This window comes from Anopheles maculipalpis, chromosome 3RL (assembly GCF_943734695.1).
Source record: "Anopheles maculipalpis chromosome 3RL, idAnoMacuDA_375_x, whole genome shotgun sequence".
NCBI lineage: Eukaryota > Metazoa > Arthropoda > Insecta > Diptera > Culicidae > Anopheles > Anopheles maculipalpis.
In genome coordinates this window covers 49,438,290-49,456,999 of record NC_064872.1, presented here as the reverse complement: position 1 = coordinate 49,456,999, position 18,710 = coordinate 49,438,290, and the positions used below count along the sequence as shown (strand labels likewise).

Here is an 18,710-nt window from a genome sequence, read left to right as displayed (position 1 = left end):
AATAAGTAACATTTGCTGAATTACCGCAGTTATTTCATCACCATATCCCACTGAAACAATAGCTTCAGGCTCCAGGTTGGGACAAAGAAAATTGCAGCACACAAAGTACCGCAAGAAAGGTCAACAACACGAGAGCGAGCCCTCGTGTACTCGTGCTTACAAGCGAAAAAAAGTTTGTCTATTTGTTTTTTTTAGTTCGTCGTACACGTATCGATTGACGAAGCAATGTTTGCTTCCTAGGAAAAGCGCCACTTTCCCTCTGATGAAGGGGTTCGTGCGCACTTTAGCCACTCTATACATCTTTGCGATGGGTGAAATTTTGCACCATAATAATAAATCGATGTCGTTTGATCTTGCTTCGTAGGGCTGTGGAAAAATCCGCCAATCGTGGAAAGGGATTTCATTCAAGGTATTTGTGGCACTTTTCTATATCAAGGGTACGCGAAACGGCTAGTCCATCGGGGTTGATTCATATGCTGAAGTCACACAAAAATTACATTATTTATGTTCATTTCGATAGAATGGAAATCTACAGCATAGCACAATAATTTTATCTCTTTATCTGCTTATCAGATTCGTTGTAGTAAGTTGGTTTTTATCACTCATCTTTGATCGGGGGCAGTTTGGTTGATTTTGTTTTGCTTTTACATTAACCACATCCTACTGTCGCGTTCTGCATCAACGCGCGTCATCACAACACTTCACGGTTGACAACGTGCATTTGGTTGGAGATACGGTTTCAGCTTCCGATCGTAGTAGGCATAGTTCACTTTGGTTGCTCGGTTATAGAATTTCTTCTGGCGTTGGATACTCTGATCGGTTCTTGGGTGGCGAATGTGTGTAGCGTCGTTTATTATATGAACATTTAGGTATTGTGCCACATTTTCACTATCATATGTACTCGTTTCAGTTCCTACAAGAGCTCTACGTTGATTTATTTAGTTAAAATCCTACCATACTTTCCACTCATCGATTCCATACATCCTCTCACAGTCCTGTAAACCTGTAAACCTACCTCAAAATGTGCCGCCAAGTGTCTTCCCTTAATCCTTGTACAAACGCTCAGTATTAATCCACTGCTGCAACGCGTGGGATCAAACAACCAAATCGGAAGTAGCGTACCTTCTGTGTGTGTGTGTCTGTTCCTAATGCAAATGGCTTGGCTCGGGATCGGTGCACTGGCATCCGGTTTAGGTACAGATGAAGTAGAACAAGTGCTTTAAGGATATCAGTGTAGCATTAGCCTAACCGTCATTTCTCTTCAACGTTCTTCTTTCGTTCTCATCTTTTTGTTTTGTATTTGCGAAACGAACAGTTATCCAACGATTGTTAGGCGGAGACGTGCCACCCAACAAGGTGCAAGAGGTGAAAAATGAGTCCTACATCAACCTGCAAGTGCTGCACAGAAATGAATCTATGCGATTGTTTGCCCCAAATCCAAATGCGCCCGACAAAAAGGTCGTGTACGAAATCATTCTGGAACGGCCTCACTCGGAAACGATCAACACATCCTACAGGTGAGAGTTATGAAGATTGTAGTACATTTTTGCTTAACACTTAACATGACTGTATGCGTTTTACTATTGCAATTGCAGCTTGTATCGTGCACCTACACAAGCGGAAGCGGAGGAAAAATTTGAAGCCTTCCATAAACGTCTACCGGAGCTCGTAAAAATTGTTCGCGAGGTATTGGACTAACACTGTAAGCTGTACTTCACAGATTTATAGATTCTCTGTTCTTTGCAGATGTACAATATTAATGGTTTACAGAAGCTTTGTGATGTACTGATTGAAAATCCTTCCTGGTCACTGGCACACGTTGTTGCTTTTTACAATCTAACTGACTACATTTCAAATCCTAGTATTATCGATTTCCTCGACTATGCCGATTATGCCGATATGATGACACCCTTGCAGGTGAACATTTTATTCCAGCACAGTAAATGTATGTACGCATTGATTTGAAAGTATACTAATGAAGGTTCGGTTGCTCTTCCGTAGGTTGCTGTCAAAGCCAACAATATTGAGTTTGTAAAAGCCTTGGTACAATCGAACCAATGCAATTTGGATCATCTCGATAAGAATAGCAACTCCGTGTTCCATTTTGCAGCGAGTACGACAAAAGAAATGATAAATGTAGGTAGAGACCGATCTGATCAGATGATCCTCGCCGCGACTAGCAACACTAATATTGCGATCGATTATTTGCAGCTTCTAACAGCAAAAAGTGTTTCAAACCTGAACCATTGCAACACCGATGGCTACACACCGCTCCATCTGGCCTGCTTGGCCGATAAACCGGACTGCGTGAAGGCTTTACTGTTGGCCGGAGCCGATACGAACAAAATGGCCCGTGGGGCGGGAACGTCCTCCTACAGCAAATCCATTCCATCGAGTAAGTGTGTTCCAGGGCCACAAAAGGGGGTTTGGTGGGTGGATTTATTGATCGACCGTTTGAAATTAGTTCCATTTACAAATGATTTCCTTCTGTTCTACGTTTCTATTTCTTTCACAAAAGCCTGCACTGATGGCAAGTCTAACTGTTTCCATAAACACACTGCTCGATTTGCGCGTTTGCAAAGCCACAAAGTTACACACATTACTTTTTCCCATCTTTTTATTAATTTTGTTTATTTTTTCTTTCTCGTTGTTTGTTTTTTTTCTGATAATGCTTTTCAAAATGCTTGGAACAATTGCTTTGAATGCTCCTTTTTAAAATTCATCCAATTGGCATAACCCACGTAAAACCTTCTTCTACAGGTAATGTGGCTGATTTTCTTGTCAGCAATCCAAATAAACTATTCACACAGGACATGAAACACGGTGGCACCCCGCTACACTGGAGCTCCAGTCGTGAGGTATTGAATTCACTTATAGAACGCGGTTGTGACGTGAACTTGGTAAATTTCAACGGCCAGACTCCTCTTCACGTAATGGTAGGTGATTCTATTGAACTAGCATAAATTTAAACGTTTTGTTTATTGTTGATACATATTACCGCACGCTTTTGCTTAATCCGCAACGGAAATATATGTCTGCTTTCCGGATAATTCTTCCTCTTGTAGGTAGCACGTGATCGACTGGAATGTGTTGTTGCGTTGTTGGCCCATGATGCTGAGATTGACGTAGTTGATAACTCTGGCAATACTCCGCTGCACATTGCGGTGGAAAAGAAGCTTATTCCGATCATTCAGTGTTTGGTGGTGTTTGGCGCTGACTTCAACAAACCAAACAAGGACGGCAAAACGCCGCGCCACATGGTAGGAAAAGACGACAGCGGTTCGAAAGATTCGATGATTCTGTACATTTTACACTCGGTCGGAGCAAAACGATGTCCGGAGAAGAGTAGCAAATGTCCGCCAGGGTGTGCGGCCAGTGGCACGTACAACGGCATCCCACCAGCGCAACCAGAATCCTACGAGCAACGGCAACATATCCAGCAGGTGCTGGCCCAAACGACCTCCAAATCACATCGCAACAGCGTGCCAAGCCTCATATCGAGTACGGTGCGTGCCACCATTCCCGAAGAGCGTGAGCGGCGCGAGGTGAAAACGATAGACGTCAGCCAGGAGCGTAAAGGTGCGAGCATGATGGATGCGCTTCTGTCGATGTTTATGAATAAGGTAGAGGCAGCATCTAAGCCGACGTCACCCACGTCCACCTCGTCGTCGCTGAAGGGAGGAGTGAATCTGCTGGGAGATTTCGATGTAGGCGACGAACCAATGCTAACAGGCGAGATCGAGGGGACGGAAGCTTCCAAGAGTAGTCCGACAGCAGAATCTTCCGCTGGTGCACGAGCGGAAGGGTCTAGGGCACGGTCGTCATGCGAAACCGGAGGCGACGCGTATAACGGTCGTGGTCGTTTGCTTTGTCTCGATGGCGGAGGCATCAGAGGTTTGGTATTGGCACAAATGTTGCTGGAAATCGAGAACCTTGCCCAAACGCCCATCGTGCATCTGTTCGATTGGATTGCCGGTACCAGTACCGGTGGTATTTTAGCGCTTGCATTGGGCTGTGGCAAAACGATGAAACAGTGCATGTGCTTGTATCTGCGCATGAAGGATCAAGCGTTCATCGGTTCGCGTCCCTATCCAAGCGATGCGCTCGAAGCCGTACTGAAGGAACAGCTGGGAGAGTTCACTGTGATGTCGGACATCAAGCATCCTCGTTTGATGGTGACGGGTGTGATGGCCGATCGGAAGCCGGTAAATTTGCACCTCTTCCGCAACTACGAAGCCGCCAGTGACATTCTAAGCATCGTAACGCCCTCTAATAATCGAGGTCAGCCTCCACCGCCACCGAGCGAGCAGTTGGTTTGGCGGGCGGCAAGAGCAACTGGTGCAGCACCATCTTATTTCCGTGCGTTCGGTCGCTTCCTTGACGGTGGATTGATTGCGAACAACCCTACGCTGGACGCGATGACGGAAATCCATGAACTGAATGCTGCACTGCACTATGTTGGCCGAGCAGCGGAAGCAGTCCCGGTAAGTGTTGAATATTCTTTAGTGCAGGGCTGTTACTGTTGGAGTAGATTTGGCGGAAGTGAAAAAAATAATGTCTAAAATTGCCTTTATTTTGGCTCTGTTGAAATCAATTAAAATCGAGAAAATTCTCGTTCTAATAATAATGATTTCAAGGGGCGAAATGAGAAAGCTTACTCTTCGGGACTCTACCTGATTTCCTACTCACCGTGCAAAATAACATGATGTTACTGACTTTGCACTTAATGCTTCAAGAGGTAAACTTGTCTGTACTTTTGTGTAAATTCGAAGCATTTACTTGATTGTTAGCTTTTTTTTTTGTTTTGTAATTGTGGCCATGCCCTCATTCCTATTTAATTGATAGTGCTAGGCACAGATGAAGGAATAAGTATTTCCTATATGTCATACATTCTCGTAATGATGAACGTTAACCAAATATTTTGTTTAATAACTTTGTGGATTCGAGAAAATGGAAGCATAGATCTCTTTAGGCATAGAGAATTTAGACGCAACAAGTTGTTGACAATACGGCACTGGACCGTCATAATTAATCATAAATAAAATTTGTTGTGCCTTCGACAGAGCGCAAAGAGAGTTTTAAAAAGAAATGAATCAGCATAGAGCGTTCATTTACTACATTTTGTTTCAAATATTCTAAACTCACACAAAATTCGACGAGAGCGCGGCTTTCAAATGGCTTGGCGCGAATTTCGCATTTTTTAAATTGAGACTCCTGTAACAGCCCTGTTAGTGGAAATTGTTTCGAGAATTGTAACAAATTTTGCGATTTTGTGCAGATGTCGGTTGTAGTTTCACTTGGCACAGGACTAATACCGGTAGTGGATCTGAAGGAAATTGATGTGTTCCGTCCAGACAACCTGTGGGACACAGCCAAGCTGGCGTACGGTATTTCTACCATCAGTAAGTATAAGGCCAATCTGTTTCATTTACATGAATGCTTTACGGTTAGTAATAAGCAATTATTTTGAATCTACTGCTCCCCAGGTACCCTGTTGGTGGACCAGGCAACTGCATCGGATGGTCGTGTAGTGGATCGTGCCCGGGCATGGTGTAGCATGATCGGTGTTCCGTACTTCCGCTTCAACCCGCAGATGTCGGTTGATATTGCGATGGACGAAAAGATTGACGAACCACTGATCAACATGCTGTGGGAGGTGAAGGCATACATGCACAGCAAACGAATGCAGGTCATAGAGCTTATTAATCTGCTCAAGTAGCAGCAGCAGCAGCAGCAGTAAGCGCTCAACAGAATGTATAAGGAAAACTATATCTACTTACGTTTTCTCCGAATTTGCACCGACCTAACCACCCTCCAATATGCCCACCCAGTACAGTAAGAACAAAATAGAATTAGCAAAAGCAACAGGAATTGCTTTATTTTCTTCCTTTTTGCTCTCTCCATCCTTGCATCAGAAAGTACGAACATTCCTGATAGTGACAAATTTTATAACGAACAGTAAAGGAATACAAACTAAAAACGGAAACACAGTAGCATACGAGTTCCCGTTTCATTCGGCGAGCTGAACACGTTATCCACGTTGCCTCAACACAGGTTCTCTTCAAATTGTTCAAACAACTGAATCGTACTGAATTGTTGACAATATCTTTAGAAATCGAACAATTTATGTAGACTATCATCAGCGATCAGAAGAAGAAGCAGAGAAAAAATATTTTCAATAGTGATGCCACCAAACGAATTAAGTAAACTGCATCGAATAGGGGTAGTGCCCTCGAACCGCTACTAAAAAAAAAAAAACGATAGGTAACGTTGAGCAGTACGTAAAATAAGAAAAATCGAACAAACAAACAGATAAACGAACAGATGAAGTAAGATTACAATAACATGAACCCAAAATACCTGAATACTGGCACTGTTTAAAGAAAACAAAACACATTTCGTGTTGAATTAGTGTTCAGCATACACCATCAGGGCTCTCCATCAGGTGTTTCTGTGTTCCGTTAAACCATCTGGAAAAGAAATCGTTTCATTGTGATCGTCGTTGTCATTGATGTTTAAGATTGGTACAGTTGCTCTATTGTTCTACGATAAGTAGTGGTGGTGGAGGTGGTCAAACAGAGAGTATAATGCGAAAAACGTAAACATGTGTATGTGCTAGAATAACCATTTTTTTCCGTTACGTTTATGCTCAGTTTCCAGGTTTCCTATTCTTTACAACTACATAAGTACACACATACACAAAATATTGTTGTATTTAAAGGCAAGACGTTCGATAATAATACCGTGAAGCAGCCCACCAAACACTGGCACGAGTCAAACCGACGACGACGGCCAATATCCGGCATGATTGTGATTTAGTTTGATTGATTTTAATTGCTGCTCGGAAGTAAAACTTCACTCACCATACGCACCAAATACTTGTATACTACTTATGTTGCCTATTGTTTATTGCTGATCGTGTAACTTATGCGTGTCTGTGTGCGGGAAGTGGGGGTTTTAGAAGTATTTGTTTCTTCCAATAAATCGTTCCAGCGATATTTGTAGCTTAGCAGAACACGATAAATACAATCGTTAGGTGTGATTGTGTTCCTCTCCTTTTTATTTCACGCTTCATGGCGAAGCGTCATTGAGCTCCCGTGTTACATAATAATTGCTAAAAGAAAGACAAATTTGGCTTGCTGTTTAGTTGTTTTAATGGTATTAGAGTAAGAAAACCAAAATTCAAAACAAACTAAAACACTCGAATGCTTGTACGTGGTAAAAAATTTACACAACTTGTCGTGCGTTTATGGAATGTATGTATGTTATTGATCTTAGAGAGAATCCGCAGTTTCGAATAAGACCGATCCCACGCGCATTTTGTAACACATTTTCTGGTGTGTGTGACGGTGACGTTGATCTATTTTAGCATATTGAATGAAACAATCGCCACTTCTGTCCTGTTTTACTACAGACTACAGAACAAAAGTAACAACAACATTGCATATTTTAATAAATTGTTGGAGAAAGTACAATATCAAAATAAATGTTGAAGGTACGTGCGCGGGTGTTGCATTATTGAAAGTTGCCTAATTGAGTGCTTATTTCAAATTTGAGAAATATGTAGTGATGGAAGATTCAACAGGGTGCGACAAGAAACTGAAATGCGGCATTGATAAAATTTGAGTATTGATAAAACGGAGGGAAATATTCTGCCAGACGAGCGAGAGGTGATCAACAGTTGAAACTGCTACTTCGACCGACACCTGAACGAAGCAGATACAGGAGATACCAGGGTGCCAGGAGCAAAACACAGAGCAGATCAGCAGTTAGCATATCTATGACGAGCGGCGTTCGTCATCCATGGATTCGTCCATGGATAAGACATCAGTACAATAAGGGATTAGAAATATAGCAAGCCTTTTGATTGCGACGGACAGGTGGCACAGGTGGTACACAATAATTTGCGAAACACTTTTCTGTAGACTTGTGCGCCTTACTGCATAATTCGAAGGAAGCTCGAACAAGTCTGACTTTGTAGACTTGTTGCAGGAAAATCTATCTATTTCCACCCGATCTATCCAATTTCTTGGTTCCGCGGATAACATCGACATCATCGAACGGTCATCTGGATGAAACCCCGACTGAAACGCGAAGCCAATAGAATTTAATTGAGGATCAATGCGACGAAGACAAAATACCTGCTTGCCGGAGGCTCTGACCGTGATAGAGCCCGACACGAAAGCAGAGCATCAGTTGATGGCATCAATCTTGAGGTGGTAGAGAAGTTCTGCTTACTTGTTACGATCGTAACTTCAGACAACAACGAAAGCAACAAAATCCGAAGGCGCATTGTTCATGGAAATCGTACCTACTACGGACTACGACCTACCGACCTACTGCGGGTACGAGTCCTGGACTATGGTGACGGAGGAAGCCAATGCAATCGCCATTTTTGAACGGCAGGTGCTAAAGACTATCTTCGGGGGTGTGCGCAAGCAATGCGTGTGGCGAAGGCTGAGCTGTATTGTGGAGCTGATATCCTGTGGGTAGTCAAAGCCGGAAGGATACGTTGGCTGAGGCACGTGATGAAGATGCCGGACTCATGCCCAACCGTTGTGTCCGTTTTCAACTTATGTTGCCTATTACACGATTACACAAACACTCAACGCTTACATTGACAGCTGACCGTCCTGTCAGCTGTCGATGTAAGGCGTAGAGGAGCACAGCGAGCACTTTGGCTGGATCAAGTGGAGTCAAACCTGTCGGAGATCGGATGCAGTCGTGGATGGAGGATTGCAGCCCTAGACCGCGTTTCCTGGAAACTGATTGGAGACCTGGTCATGTCTACGTGACCCTGAGATATCTAAAGACTATATTCGAAGGACATTCTTTTATTAAGGAAGCCACGGCGTAGGCCTTTCTGAATAATTGGGATATCAGGTGACGCAAGTTGATTGCTCTAGACGTGAGGAACGCCTTCAACTCGGCCAATTGCAGTGTGAACCGTTTATCAATCCGAGACACTTGAGAATAACCATCCCTAGATGATGTATGTGGAGTATGTCGCAGGAAGAGTTGGGCGGATAGAGACGTGTAGGCGGTCAGTCTTCTAAAGCCAAACCGTGCTTGCATCTTTTGTGCCCAATGACATTTATCGGCAGGTCATGTGGATTCTGTTATAGGTTACGGGTTCAGCATCTTCCTAATGGGCAGATGCTAAACAGGACACAGAACATGGGAATCATCCGATTCGCTTTACAAGCATATCGAAGTGTTCTAGTCTAGCTTCATTCTGAGTATATACCTGCACACTTGATGAGTTGGGAAGGGATGGAGTTGAATTGAGATGAAAACACAACGCTAGAGTCATGTTTCCAAAGAACTACCTGACACTGGTGGCACAGGATCTTTTGAAATATCGGCCTCTTCGTTATCGCTCCTCGCATTTTGCGGCACCAGGAATAGCGAGGCAGGCGGCAACATGAGTGCTGCGAGGCCATGTCATCTAAAAATCCGGTGTAACAGGCGACTGGTTGGCGCAGAATAGTATTGAAATTGCAAGCGGTAACCATTCGTATTGTCATACAGAATACGTGTGGGAAACTTTTTGTTACCGGTGTCACATGCTGATTAGAAACAAAGACGAATAAATATATTCTTCAATGAATTATGCATTATCAGCCACCGGAAATAGACGCGGCGTGAAGCGGATGTCTAGTGTCAGTTGTGAGGGATTGACACGGCGGTTAACGTACTTGAAAAATTTGAAAAAAATATTTGAAGCGCTTACAGAGACAGGTTCTAAGAGCAGCAACAGATAAAGTACTGAGTTCTCCAAAGGCTGTTAAGAGTCAGGATTTCCTTACCATAAAAATCATTGAATTGCTCGGCTCAATGTTCGATAAGGCGTTCAGGATCTCGCTAATCTGGGTCTCTTCTCATTGTGGAATTCCCGGCATTGAGAAGGCAGACTTACTGGAAAAAACAGGCGTAAAAGAAGGAGCTTTTTGCGACCGACGATCCTTCGTTTTCCAGCTATCCGCAATTGTCCCTGCGGCCTTGGTTCGATGGGCTCTCAGGGTTCGATGGGTAGACCCGGCATTCATACGAATCATGTCTCGCCTGATGTCGAATCATTTAGCATTGAATGCTCATACTCAAAGCGTATAACTCAGGCTCAGACAAAAGTATGAGGCTGCGGTGACGGATTCCACGATGTGGATAACCTTCTGTGATCTTGCGTCGAATATGAATCCGCAGGACCCTCCTTGTTGAGTGTAGTCGAGCATATCGGCAAACGACCGGGTACATAAATTAAACAAGGTTGGCTACTAGGGACCTCCACTACATGAAAGACAACGGTCTTGTCTTGTGATTCCACGTCCCCATTACATATGACAGGGATAAGGCAAAGAATAAGGAGCAAAGTTATTTAGTCGTCACAAGCGGTGTTGACAATACGGCACTGTGCCGCCACAATTAATTGTAAATAAAACTTCAACCGAACAGAGTGCAATGGCCAGGCCTCGCCCTGGGCGAACCGTCTTCGTGATCGTTAACGTGAACTTCAACTTCAACGGAATAGTACGGAAAATAAATCTTCAAACATTGATTCAAACACGTGGACGAAAAAAACGAAAGACTTGGACCTTCTTTTTATTACTTCCGTAAGATGTACAATTTTTTACTGTTTTTTTTTTTTTTTAAGTTTCCTTATATTTTTATATTAAACGTATTTTTAACGCAGTCCTAAGCACCGCAGTTGTAGTATTGTGATACAGCAATCAGGAGCAAACCGTCCAGCAGGAAAAAATTAGACATCCTTCGGTTCCTCGCAAGCGTATGCCGAGGTAGAGGACTCGCAATCACCGTAAATCCACAGCGCACTGCCAAGATACGCGGCCACACACAAGCTTTCTTCGTTCGGTGCCACACCATCGATCCAGTTGGCGAATCCGCTTAGGTAGCCGATCGGTCTGTCATTTGTGATCCAGTAGAACTGCTCGTATTGATCGCGGTGGGCTCCAATGTTGGTTGCCGCTATCCAGTACGATATATCGTAGTCCGCGTTCGGTACTGTGTTTAAGTAAAATAGAGGAAAGAATTATAGCGAGAGAGACAGAGAAATAATTGTAAACCGGCCTTGCAGTTGTGAAAAAAACAAGCTGTCCAACACTTACTGACTGCCTCCTGGAATGTCAGATGGTCCTGATAGGTTTCGATAGCTGCCAATCGTTTCCCCTTTGATCGGCATAGGTTCCATGCTTCGAAGAACGTAACACCATCACCGTAGAAGGTGTATTTCTTCGGGCTGTACGTCAACGGTGGCAGTCCGTTAACGGGGAAATTGTTGACCGCTGTAAGTGATAACCGTCAATGAATACACTCAATGCCCCCTCTCGGCCGGTACACTTACCGGTCACGCTGCCGCTATTACTGTAGTCACGTGTCGAGTTCTTAGTGGCCACTTTTCTAGCAACGGTTTCTAGTTTCGTAGCGGAGGCTGCTACTACGGTTACAACGAAAAGTACCCCCAAGAACGACGAGAAGAGTGTTCTATCAAACGACATCTTGCTGTCACGCATCGGTCACCCTACAACAATCACTCAAGACAAATCTGCACCACCCGCAACAAATCTGGTCTGATCCCGAACACAGCACTACACACGATCGTTCGATGCAACGAACGGACCAGAAATGAAAGCATAACTTTCTTGTGCACATTTTTTTATAGTGTCCTTTTCGCCTTCACCACAGCTCCCCTCCGCCCAGGCAGATCGATCGACCCCTCCCGGGTGTGTGTGTGTGTGTGTGTGTGCATGATGGGGTTTGTTTTTGTTTTATTGCATGTTCTTTCTCCCAAGTGCAATCCGAGCATTCCGTACATTGACCTTCTTATTGGCAGTGCGTTTGAGTGAAGACTTGTTTGCGTGCCATAAGTGTTTTTGGGGTTTGTTTTGTTAAAGAACAGTTAACTACACCCGAAATCTTGGCACCAAAAACGAGTTTCCGATTGTAGAATCCGTTTGCGGAAATGCAGAACCAGATTTTGGGACGGCCAAAAAGGAACGCGCGTGGGTCACAGGCAAGCCATGCACAGGCCGAATGACATAATAAGAAGGACAAGGATAGTATGCCCAGGATCGATTGCGGACCGTTGACCTCATGATGAAGTAAGTAAGCTTTCGCTTTACAACTAGCTGATAGCAAAATTTGAATAAAAAATGCATTACAGATGCATCGTCTAATATGGATTGAAGATAGCTTTTATCTAAATAGGTCAAAAATGAGAAAGAAGGTGGTTTTCATCCGAGAAAGCTTTTTTGAGCGATCGCAGACTTCAAATAGGGTTTTAAGATGGATTTTTTTTTAGTTAAAACTATGCAATTTTGAATTATGCTTGCCATACAATCAGAAACGTTGTAGTTTACCTGTAAAAATAAACTTCACCGATTGTTGTCCCATTAGTTTCAGTTCCATCTCAATTTTATCAAACATCTTCTTGTAGAGCTTTGGTTTTCCTTATTGCTCGATGTGCTACTTTTGTTATCGTTCCGTGCCTCCATCTCAGTCATCCAAAATTGAGAATCATCAGAAGGAACCAGTTCTTTCCGTTCTTGCCCGGTCTTTCTTTCTTTTTTGTGTTTGTGTGTGTGTGTGTTTTTTTTGTCCATTAGCGCCACTCTTATTTTATGTCCCAGCGCTTATATAAGAAGGTGCATCATTGCAACGGCTTTTCAGTGCCAAGGTGAGTTTCAGCTCTACAGATTTCGGCCAGATTTGTAAAATGTTCCCTGCCAAGGAAAACCTTGCGTTGGTGTTGCTTCTGGCGACTTTCGTTACCCTCTCGCTAGCCCTCCCGACAGCCAACGATAAACTGCTGAATCCCAAGGGGTCCGTAGCGAAATTAAACACACCAATCGGTAAACGGACGTCAAGTGTGGTCCACTCTGTTCACCCTTAACTGAACCAACTTCCTTGTTCGCAGATGGCGCCGAGATCAGACCGATTGAACGAGCGGGGCGTATCCTGTTGCCAACTGATTTTGCCGTGAAAAAGAAAAAGTACTCCATCGGTATGCAGGGCGTTGGGACGTTCTTTAACGCATGGCGTAATTGCATTTCCGAGGGTAAAGGATTGGCCACCATCGAAAGCGAGGAGGAGCAAAAGTTTTTGGAATCTATGCTCGGTAATTAGGAGAAGCATTGTGAAAAAAGTGCAATCAACACATAATGCATAATGACAAATATTGTTGCAGACTCTATCTCACCACAAACGCGCTACTGGATTGGGGCGACCAACTTGGGTGCCACCGATTTCTCATTGACGTGGATTACAACGGACTTGCCGGTAGAAACTACACCGTTCTTTTTAGATTTAACGGCACCCACCTGCATCAGTCTGGACTCGTCGGGCACTTGGTACAAGAATGACTGCTACTCTCCACAATCCACTCTGCCATACATTTGTGAGGAGTACTATTAAATGCTAGCTTGAGGTAGTGCAAGGATTTTATGCATTCAAACCGTGTCACAAAGACTAGAGGGTCAGTTTAGGTGAATTGGCATAATAAATCATTGAAAACACCTGCTCACCATTTGAGCGAAATGCTCGTGCATCTTTCATAAATAATTAGTTTGTAAAAAAAAATAAATGTTCATTCTGTTTTTATTCCATTGTGGTTAGCAATGCAAACAACCGAATATTCGTATTGCTTCCGCCAATGGCTTAATCCGTCACTAGTCCTTTACAGAAATACGCCTCATATCTGTATTCAAACCAGCCTTCACCACTGTCGAAAGAATGGTTAAGGATCCAATCCTTACTAATCATTACAACGACCAAACTTTTTCGAGCAACAACCACATTGCGTTATTTTAGATAGCACGAAAAGGTAAATAATTTATTGATTAAAATGAGTCAACAGATCTTTGCAGATCGAATGACAAATAAGTTTCGAATGCTATATTTGTCCCTCGGATCATACTTTTAAGAAATCTGTTTTTATTACTTTATTTGAATTAAGTCTATAGATTATCACTTTCATTTATTCGTCTCTAGTAGCACTGTACTTCTGCAATCTACTGGGAACTTGAACTAAAAAGAGCCTCCGGGATATTGGAAAAAGCAGTCAGATTACCGTTCATAACATTACCCACTTAATACGGACTAAACCTAAACACTTCCATCACAACCTTACAGACGGCTCCGTTCACCAGGATTCAGCCGACTGTACGATCCATTCAAGCCTCGATAACTGGGCCATCAAGCTCCCTAACTACATTTCCATCTACTCTGCCGAAGCAATAGCCATCTGCAACTAGCCACCTACGAAGGACTACAGACCGACCGACCGAACGTCATCTTCACCGACAGGGCCAGTGTTCTGGCCGCCCTGGAGCACGGCACCTTTCACCTTTCCACATACACCTCCTACACTCCATATCTGCATAACCGACAATCGGTTTTTTGTAGGATTCCAGGTCATACCGAAATCAACGGAAACGTAAAAGTTAACTATATAGTCAACGGAGGTCGGCTTCGTCCAGGCAAAGCACACAATTATCTGGCACTACCTAGTCCTCAGCAGTAATCAATCCCAATCAATCACAACACAGTTTCATGGAAAGATATCGAATCCAGCCACCATCAACGATTCCTATCCCGCCTTCGAATAGGACGGACACACCTAATCCATGCCAACATCCTCAACAAATTCAGTCCTCCACTCTGTAGCTTCTGTGGCGTTGGCATCACTGTCCGCCACATCCTCACCGATTGCCATGGATACACGACACACCGAGTCATCTGCCAACTAGACACCGATTACGCCACAATCCTATCACCCGACAAACTGTATCATAATTTAAGCAATAGTTTTAACTATTTACTAGCCATAATTTACAAAGTGGGGTAGAGGCCTTGCAAGCCACCCCACCATTGCAACGAAAGGAATCAAAGAAAAAGAAATCCTCGGAAGGTTCTTCAATCTGAGCATTATCCATGTGCACAGTCCGCACCTTGGAAGCGATGACCGATGACGATAAAGATAGTTTTTATACGCAGTTGGAGAGGGAGTACGATCGCTGCTCACAACACGACGTCAAGATTTTCATCGGAGATTTTAACGCTCAGGTCGGACGGGAGGAGGTATTTAAACTCACGATAGGAATGGCTTCGGTTCGTGAACTTCGCCTCCTCCAAGCACATGTCCATTCGCAGCACCTTCTTCCAGCACGCACCTCGTTTCAGTTACACCTGGAGGTCACCACAGCAGACATATTCCCAGATTGACCACGTTCTTATCGATGGAAGGCACTTCTCGGATATTATCGACGTAAGGACCTATAGAGGAGCAAACGTCGACTCAGATCATTTCCTGGTTATGGTTAAGTTGCGCCAAAAACTCTGCGTCGCCAATAATCTGCGCTTCAACCTACCCCAAGGCTCAACATAGATCGGCTGAGTCAAGCGGCATGTGGCAAGGGACTTCGCAAATGCGCTTGGGGAAGTGCTGCCGGAGGACACCACCACCGAGGAAATGTCCCTCAATGACCACTGACGTGGAGCAAGCCATCAACAACACAGCCGAGGGAACAATTGGCCGCGTGACACGTAACCAGAGGAAGTAATGGTTTGATGATGAGTGCAGGCGAGCACTATCCGAGAAGAACACAGCGCGTACCCGCATGCTCCAGCGCGAGACCCGGCAGAACGTGGAACACTACAGACGACTGAGGCGGCAGCAGATCCGGCTTTTCCAGGATAAGAAGCGGAGTTTCGAAGAGTCGGACGAGCAACAGATGCAGCAATTATCCCAGTCGGGGGAAACTCGCAGGTTCTACAGGATGTTGAATGCGGCACGGGGCGGTTTTACTCCCATAATCGCTATGTGCCGCAGTGAGGTGATCAACAGGTGGAAGTACTACTTCGACAGACACCTTAACGGGGCAGATGCAGGAGGCACCGAACTAGGCGCAGGAAGCAGAGGAGTGCAGAACTACGACAGCCAGGATGGTCATCAGGAAGAACTACCGGACGAATGGAAACTGGGTGTCATACATCCGGTGTACAAAAAGGGCGACAGGATGGACTGCGTTAACTTCCGGGCCATCACAGTCCTGAATGCTGTCTATAAGATCCGGTCCCGACTGGACTGGACTGACTGGAGCCCCTTGATACAGATTTCGTAGGAAGCTGGATTTGTTGGAGGAAAATCGACAACCGACCAAATCTTCACCAGAGACCAGGGAGCACCAGATCCCTACACACCACCTGTTTATTGACTTCAAGGCGGCCTACAATACCATAGATCGAACTGAACTATGGAAAACCATGCAGCAGTACAGATTCCCTGGGAAGCTGGCACGGCTGCTAAAGGCCATAATGGACGTGGTGCAGTGCAAGGTGAGAGTTTTGAGCATGCTGTCGGAATCGTTCGAATCTCACCGGGGTCTGAGGCAAGGAGACGGACTCTCCTGTTTGTTGTTCAACATCGCTCTGGAAGGTGTCATGCGAACCGCGATCTTAGACATCCGAGGCACGATTTTCACCCGATCTCTCCAATTCCTTGGCTTCGCGGATGACATCGACATCATCCGACGGACTACTGTGGCGGTGTGCGAGGCGTACACCCGACTGAAACGCGAGGCCAATAGAATTGGATTGAGCATCAATGCGACGAAGACAAATTACCTGCTTGCCGGAGGCTCTGACCGTGATAGAGCCCGACTCGGAAGCAGAGTATCAGTTGACGACGACGATCTCGAGGTGGTAGAACTCCTTTCTGCTACCTTGGTACGATCATATCGTCGGACAACAACGTAAGCAGCGAAATTCGAAGGCGCATTGTTCAGGGGAATCGTGCCTACTACGGAACTCCTGCGATCCAGAAGACTCCTCAGAAGATTCCACGGACTCCACAAACTCCTGCGATCCAGCAGGCTCCAACAACACACAAAATGCACGATTTACCGCACCTTGATACGTGCGGATACGAGAGAACTCTCTACGGGTACGAGTCTTGGACTATGCTGACGGAGGACGCCAATGCACTCGACATTTTCGAACGGCGGGTGTTAAGGAATATCTTCGGGGGTGTGTGCGAGCAGGGAGTGTGGCGAAGGAGAATGAACTACGAGCTAGCTGAGCTGTTTGGCGGTGCTGATATCCTGACGGTAGTCAAAGCCGGAAGGATACGTTGGCTGGGGCACGTGATGAGGATGCCGGACTCATGCCCCACCAAGAAGGTGCTCGTCAGCGACCCTTTCGGCACGAGGCGTAGAGGAGCACAGCGAGCTCGTTCGCTGGATCAAGTGGAGTCTAATCTGTCGGAGATCGGATGCAGCCGTGGATGGAGGACTGCAGCCCTAGATAGAGTTTCCTGGAAACTGATTGGAGACCTGGCCATGTCGACAGGACGTGCTCAATCTTGAACAGGCCAAAGAAGAAGAACATAGTATATAATATAATCGCCATGTATATAATATAATCGTCTTCTTCTTGGCTTAACGACCTTTTAAGGTTACGGCGGCCATCGAATGGCTTACTAGACTTGTCGATACCACGTAAGTTGGATAGTCAGTTCTCTCTACTCCACGGACCGGTCCGACTGTCCTCTATAAATAAATTATAAAAAAAAAACACTTTTATACAGCTGATCTGATCATGAGATCGACAAAAGTTATACAAACCGCTTTGGGTTATTGCTACGTGTTATCAATAAGTCTAGTAAGCCATTAGCAGCTATCTTGGCAAGGACCACAAACTCCCGGTAGTGCAGTAGTACACGCTGATAATATCATTGGAATTCCATACATCCTAAGCCTTCTTCCCCTTCAGTTGCTCTATTACTTAATTACGCTATTATGTTAGGAAATAGGATAGATTAGAGGTAACATTTGTGTAGCCACGAGGCAAACAAATTTTCAATAAATTATAATGAATAATGTGTATAAGGCGGACCGATGGCCGAGGAGGCAGCGACGCCAGTTTTTACACAGAACCGACCGGATATCTAATCACATTCTGATCGTTCTCCGAAGTACATCCGAAAGGACTGGTCATCTGGCTACGAGGTATCAATAAAACTATTAAGCCAGTATATGATTGACATGAACTAGCAGGTCGTTAAGCCAAGAAGAAGAATTTTTGCTTTTATACCTCTGCGATGACATGGGCAAATCACAAAACATAGACTGTTTCGATTTCATTACAAGTTTACTTCGATTACGCCCCCTTCTTTCGACTATCCACACTCACCCTTTTTTTTAGCTACGAGATTAAAAATCGGCCAGTTTCTAAAAGCTTTCGCTCTCTCGTCTGACACGTGGCCGGTGAGTGTGCGTGTGCATGAATTCGTTCCCTTCACAAGGTCGGAACGACGCAGATGACCGTTATCTCCACGAAACACTTCGACACTAGCAGCAACGGATCCTCACACCGTTAACTAAATACATCGTAGGGATACGCCTACACTCAACTGCACACTATTTCACGGAAAATGCAATGTTACCATCGTCGCAGGGTTCTCTTGATATCACCGCGCTCGTCTTTGACTGCAGCTGCACGGTCAAGCAATAGCAAAACAAACTCTTGATCATTTTTTCAAACATAATTCTACGTCTGTGGCTTATGCGAATGTTTACTACCAGAGCCTACGTGGTCTCCGTACGAAGTTCGACGATTTGCGACAGGCATGCTTGGTTTCACGGATTCTAATTACAACATTTGCGTTCTATCCGAAACCTGGTTGGATAAGTCTTTTC

The 18,710-nt window shown here is 44.7% G+C and overlaps 3 protein-coding genes across 4 annotated transcripts; 2 read left to right on the top strand and 1 right to left on the bottom strand.

Moving 5' to 3' along the window:
* The first annotated feature begins 1,094 nt into the window (after positions 1 to 1,094).
* LOC126561565 (85/88 kDa calcium-independent phospholipase A2) lies at positions 1,095 to 5,742 on the top strand. Of its 2 annotated transcripts, XM_050217788.1 has the most exons (11): positions 1,095 to 1,194; positions 1,316 to 1,517; positions 1,596 to 1,686; positions 1,747 to 1,917; positions 2,002 to 2,136; positions 2,212 to 2,395; positions 2,519 to 2,530; positions 2,761 to 2,940; positions 3,070 to 4,484; positions 5,279 to 5,402; positions 5,487 to 5,742. In XM_050217788.1, the coding sequence occupies exons 1-11, from the start codon at positions 1,149 to 1,151 to the stop codon at positions 5,717 to 5,719; spliced, it is 2,793 nt and encodes a 930-aa protein (XP_050073745.1). In that variant the 5' UTR covers positions 1,095 to 1,148; the 3' UTR covers positions 5,720 to 5,742. The 2 variants fall into 2 exon arrangements, with proteins under 2 accessions (XP_050073745.1, XP_050073746.1); XM_050217789.1 differs by lacking the exon at positions 2,519 to 2,530 and having other exon boundaries at positions 1,096 to 1,194.
* A 5,014-nt stretch (positions 5,743 to 10,756) lies between these two features.
* Positions 10,757 to 11,513, bottom strand: LOC126563121 (protein A16-like). Its single transcript, XM_050219743.1, has 3 exons — positions 11,372 to 11,513; positions 11,124 to 11,300; positions 10,757 to 11,019 (listed from the first exon to the last, which is right to left on the bottom strand). Exons 1-3 carry the CDS (start codon positions 11,511 to 11,513, stop codon positions 10,757 to 10,759), a joined length of 582 nt encoding a protein of 193 aa, XP_050075700.1.
* A 1,217-nt stretch (positions 11,514 to 12,730) lies between these two features.
* On the top strand, positions 12,731 to 13,428 carry LOC126563145 (protein A16-like). Its single transcript, XM_050219769.1, has 3 exons — positions 12,731 to 12,866; positions 12,932 to 13,132; positions 13,202 to 13,428. The coding sequence occupies exons 1-3, from the start codon at positions 12,731 to 12,733 to the stop codon at positions 13,426 to 13,428; spliced, it is 564 nt and encodes a 187-aa protein (XP_050075726.1).
* Positions 13,429 to 18,710: the final 5,282 nt, after the last annotated feature.

Excerpts from the sequence above, each read along its gene's own strand:
- LOC126561565 (XM_050217788.1), top strand. The coding sequence starts at position 1,149 with ATGCAAATGGCTTGGCTCGGGATCGGTGCACTGGCATCCGGTTTAG. Across the intron at positions 1,918-2,001 it reads ATATGATGACACCCTTGCAG|GTTGCTGTCAAAGCCAACAA; the intron begins GTGAACATTTTA and ends GCTCTTCCGTAG. Across the intron at positions 2,941-3,069 it reads TCCTCTTCACGTAATGGTAG|CACGTGATCGACTGGAATGT; the intron begins GTGATTCTATTG and ends TCTTGTAGGTAG.
- LOC126563145 (XM_050219769.1), top strand. The coding sequence starts at position 12,731 with ATGTTCCCTGCCAAGGAAAACCTTGCGTTGGTGTTGCTTCTGGCGACT. Across the intron at positions 12,867-12,931 it reads GAAATTAAACACACCAATCG|ATGGCGCCGAGATCAGACCG; the intron begins GTAAACGGACGT and ends CCTTGTTCGCAG. Across the intron at positions 13,133-13,201 it reads GTTTTTGGAATCTATGCTCG|ACTCTATCTCACCACAAACG; the intron begins GTAATTAGGAGA and ends ATATTGTTGCAG.
- LOC126563121 (XM_050219743.1), bottom strand. The coding sequence starts at position 11,513 with ATGTCGTTTGATAGAACACTCTTCTCGTCGTTCTTGGGGGTACTTTTC. Across the intron at positions 11,301-11,371 it reads ACGTGACTACAGTAATAGCG|CGGTCAACAATTTCCCCGTT; the intron begins GCAGCGTGACCG and ends TATCACTTACAG. Across the intron at positions 11,020-11,123 it reads GACATTCCAGGAGGCAGTCA|TACCGAACGCGGACTACGAT; the intron begins GTAAGTGTTGGA and ends ACTTAAACACAG.